At 32.3% G+C, this 5037-nt stretch overlaps 1 protein-coding gene across 1 annotated transcript; it reads right to left on the minus strand.

Moving 5' to 3' along the window:
• Nucleotides 1–812: 812 nt before the first annotated feature.
• On the minus strand, nt 813–1684 carry LOC119600972. The gene is made up of 2 exons (XM_037951577.1): nt 1431–1684; nt 813–1365 (listed from the first exon to the last, which is right to left on the minus strand). Exons 1-2 carry the CDS (start codon nt 1651–1653, stop codon nt 1349–1351), a joined length of 240 nt encoding a protein of 79 aa, XP_037807505.1. The 5' UTR covers nt 1654–1684; the 3' UTR covers nt 813–1348.
• Between the last annotated feature and the right edge of the window lie 3353 nt (nt 1685–5037).

Here is a 5037-nt window from a genome sequence, read left to right on the forward strand (position 1 = left end):
TAACTAACTACTAACTAACTAACTAACTAACTAACTAACTACTAACTAACTAACTAACTAACTAACTAACTAACTAACTAACTAACTAACTAACTAACTACTAACTAACTAACTAACTAACTAACTAACTAACTAACTACTACTAACTAACTACTAACTAACTAACTAACTAACTAACTAACTAACTAACTAACTAACTACTAACTAACTAACTAACTAACTAACTAACTAATAACTACTAACTAACTAACTAACTACTAACTAACTAACTAACTAACTAACTAACTAACTAACTAACTAACTAACTAACTAACTAACTAACTAACTAACTAACTAACTAACTAACTAACTAACTAACTAACTAACTAACTACACTAACTAACTAACTAACTAAACTAACTAACTAACTAACTACTACTAACTAACTAATAACTAACAAAACTAACTAACTAACTAACTAACAACTAACTAACTAACTAACTAACTACTAACTAACTACACTAACTAACTAACTAACTAACTAAACTAACTAACTATACTAACTAAACTAACTAACTCACTAACTTACTTAACTTTCTTTTCGTTGCCATATAATTTTCAATTAATGTGCCCTATTTTGAAACACACATTGCCTGACATTTAGAACTGCCAGTTTTCTCTGCAAGAAGATGAAATGCACTCCTCATTTCAGTAGTACACTCCAAAATTTCAAATGATACATTCTGTCTATCTGAAAGGGTACGATTTAAAGAGGACATTCTTTTAAGCAACTGATAACCACTCAAATTACTGAAGTACGCATAAATATTACATACATATGTACATATCTTTTTTAATTGTAACAAGTACATTAAAATCCACTTTTTTGCTGATATACAATAAATCACTTCATAGACAAGCTGAAAATTTGTTGGGGAGGAAACTGATGATAATGTAATATCCGGTTTTTGAAACAACACTATGTACTTACAAGATGCTGTTATATGAAACAAGGTTAATGTTGGTCTTTAATCACTAATGGCGAAATTTAAATTGATTTTTTAAATAAATAATTATACACTTAAGTGTAAGAAAAAGTGAAATTAAAAATAAAAAATTTTTAGAAAAAATAAATTTTAAAATTAATTTAAATGGACCCCTGTTATAGGGACCGAAGTTATAGGGATTTGCATGCGATTTTTTAAATATAAATAATTAAATCACATCCCGACAAAGTTATTAGGTTTTAAACAAATTACAAATATTAAATTCTATTAAAATTAATAAAATAAAAATTCATGCTTTTTTCAAAATTTATAGTGGAATAAAAGAGTTATAAAAAATTTAAATTAAATAAACAATTATTTTCTTAACAGGGAGTTAACACTGCAAATAAAGAAAAATAAAAATTAATAATCTTGATTATCTTTTAAGACCATTTCACTACTCACATGGTTCACCACTCTTATAACGAATACAATTCAATTGTTCCACCAAACACTTGTTGTCATAGGGTTCACATGCTCCCGAGCCAGCTCGAGCATTAACTTTAGGTCCACCTCCAGCACATAGCACAGCAACATTGCCATAACAATTCGGTGGTGCCTGACCAAAGCAACGAATTGCAAATAAAGCGATGAGAGCAAAAATTGTTATTAAACCGTTAAATTTCATTTTACAACTGCTAGAGACTATGTTCTAATAAGGGGTTTTTTATAAGAAATTTCCCCCAGAATTTTTTTGTATTCAATAATTTGATTTGTTTTAATTATTACTTAGTGTAATCATCACGTTTTGTAAAGTAGTTATTGTTTCGCATTGAAGTGTTAAGATGTAATTAATAGATATTTGTTCGTTTAGTTTATTTATTTGAACTTTTAGGGGAAAAAATCACACAATGATCCGTGATCACTATTATTATTCAGCAAGTTAAGTAAAAATATTTCTAATTATTGAACTGAAAATAAAATAATTAATAAAAGTTGTAAAATTCATTGAAATCGTTATAAGGAAAATGTTTGTTAATTAACACTTAGATGTAAAAGTATACGTACAGCTGTTAGTCTAGAGTCTCGACTATAGCTTAGTCCATAGTCTGACCTATAGACCAGTATATAGTATGAATAGTCTATAGTATGGATAGACTATAGTATAGTATGGACTATAGCCCTGTCTATAGTATGGACTATAGCCAGGTCTATAGTATGGAATATACCCTTTCTACAATATGGACTATAGCCCTGTCTATAGGCTGGACTATAGTCTAGTCTGCACTATAGCCTAGTCTATAGTCTGCACTATAGCCTAGTCTATAGTCTGGATAGCCTAGTCTATAGTCTGGATAGCCTAGTCTATAGTTTGGGCTATAGCCTAGTATATAGTCTGGACTATAGCCTAGTCTATAGTCTGGACTATAGCCTAGTCTATAGTCTGGACTATAGCCTAGTCTATAGTCTGGACTATAGCCAGGTCTATAGTCTGGACTATAGCCAGGTCTATAGTCTGGACTATAGCCAGGTCTATAGTCTGGACTATAGCCAGGTCTATAGTCTGGCCTATAGCCAGGTCTATAGTCTGGACTATAGCCAGATCTATAGTATGGACTATAGCCAGGTCTATAGTCTGGACTATAGCCAGGTCTATAGTCTGGAATATAGCCAGGTCTATAGTCTGGACTATAGCCAGGTCTATAGTCTGGACTATAGCCAGGTCTATAGTCTGAACTATAGCCAGGTCTATAGTCTGGACTATAGCCAGTCTGGAATATTACCAGGCCTATAGTCAGGAATATAGCCAGGTCTATAGTCTGGACTATAGCCAGGCCTATAGTCTGGACTATAGCCAGGTCTATAGTCTGGACTATAGCCAGGTCTATGGTCTGGACTACAGCCAGGTCTATAGTCTGGACTATAGCCAGGTCTATATTTTGGACTATAGCCTAGTCTATAGTGTGGACTATATCCTAGTCTATAGTCTGGACTATAGCCAGGTCTATAGTCTGGACTATAGCCACATCTATAGTCTGGACTATAGCCACATCTATAGTCTGGACTATAGCCAGGTCTATACTCTGGACTATAGCCAGGTCTATAGTCTGGACTATAGCCAGGTCTATAGTCTGGACTATAGCCAGGTCTATAGTCTGGACTATAGCCAGGTCTATAGTCTGGACTATAGCCAGATCTATAGTCTGGACTATAGCCAGGTCTATAGTCTGGACTATAGCCAGGTCTATAGTCTGGACTATAGCCAGGTCTATAGTCTGGACTATAGCCAGGTCTATAGTCTGAACTATAGCCAGGTCTATAGTCTGAACTATAGCCAGGTCTATAGTCTGGACTATAGCCAGGTCTGGAATATAACCAGGCCTATAGTCAGGAACATAGCCAGGTCTATAGTCTGAACTATAGCCAGGTCTATAGTCTGGACTATAGCCAGGTCTGGAATATAACCAGGCCTATAGTCAGGAATATAGCCAGGTCTATAGTCTAGACTATAGCCAGGTCTATATTCTGGACTATAGCCAGGTCTATAGTCTGGGCTATAGCCAGGTTTATAATCTGGACTATAGCCAAGTCTATAATCTGGACTATAGCCAATTCTATAGTCTAGACTATAGGCTAGTCTATAGTCTGGACCATAGCCTAGTCTATAGTCTGGACCATAGCCTAGTCTATAGTCTGGACTATAGCCTAGTCTATAGTCTTGACTATAGCCAAGTCTATAGACATAAAATTAAAAAAGAAACACAAATTTTTAATACAATGCATTGTTTTAAATTTATTTACATTTTGAATTTCTTTCAAAAGGTTATTGAAAAATCATTATCGTTTCACATATTTCAATTAACATGGTATTAATACTGTAAAGAAAGATCACATAAAATAAATATTGATAATTTATTAAAATTTTTTATACTAATCAAACTACTTACGCGGTTGTCTATTGCGATAACGTATACAATTCAGTTGCTGTACTAGGCATTTATTTTCATACCTCTGACATAGGCCATATCTACCAGATCTAGCTCGTACACTAGGTCCACCGCCGGCGCATAAACTGGCCACATTACTATTACAATTCGGTGGTGCCTGACCATAGCAACAAATGGCAAATATTGTTATGAGAAAGAAAATTGGTATAGAAACGTTAAATTTCATTTTGCGAATGTTGTTGGAACGCTTGCAAATTAAAGCCTTTTATACCAAATTATTTCCCAGATTTGCTTTTTACAAATCGTTTAATTTAACTATGTTAACGTAGAATTAATTTCTGTTTATCATCATGTATTGTATTTTAAAGAAATTTATTATTTAGAATCTTATAAAAGAAAAATCCCTTAAATGATCATTAATCATTAGCATTTGAAGTTTTCATAATTATTACTTCTATTTAAAGTAGAATTATTAATTAATTTTAATTGAAACTATGTGGTTGTCAAAATATGATCTGTCAATGAGAGAAACATATGGCTAGACTGGCAAAATCCAAACAAAAAATATTATTTGAAATTTTCTATAAATACGAATTTAATCTGATTTTTGCAACACGCAAAAATACCTAACTTCCACTTTTATAGATTTTCATTCAATCAGGAAGGCGGCGTGTTAAATTCTATGTTTCTAGGTTTAATATTAACAAAGATTCAAAAAGTACCAGTTGAAGAACATAAAAGTACCAAAAACATCAGTCTTATAAATTTTCATTCATATTTCTAGGTTCAATAATACATAAAATCAAAAAAGTACCAATTGAATAACGAAAAAGTACCATAAACTCCCCTTTTATCGAGTTTCATTCAATCAATATGCTGCGTGTTTAATTTTGCGTTTCTAGGGTCAATATTACAAAATATTCAAAAAGTATCAGCTGAAGAACAAAAAGTACCACAAAAAATTCACTCTTATAGGTTTTCATTCCATCAGAAATAAAAGCTAAAAGTACTAGTTACAGTAAGAAAAAGTACCAAAAGTCCTTTTTCCTTACAGCTTTTCATTCAGTAATAACTCTGAATGTTTAATTTTATGTTACTAAGTTCAATGTTACAGAAAATTTCAA

Source organism: Lucilia sericata, unplaced genomic scaffold (assembly GCF_015586225.1).
Source record: "Lucilia sericata isolate MDLA Ls3-8-SP2 unplaced genomic scaffold, ASM1558622v1 Contig000132F_arrow, whole genome shotgun sequence".
NCBI classification, from domain to species: Eukaryota; Metazoa; Arthropoda; class Insecta; order Diptera; family Calliphoridae; genus Lucilia; species Lucilia sericata.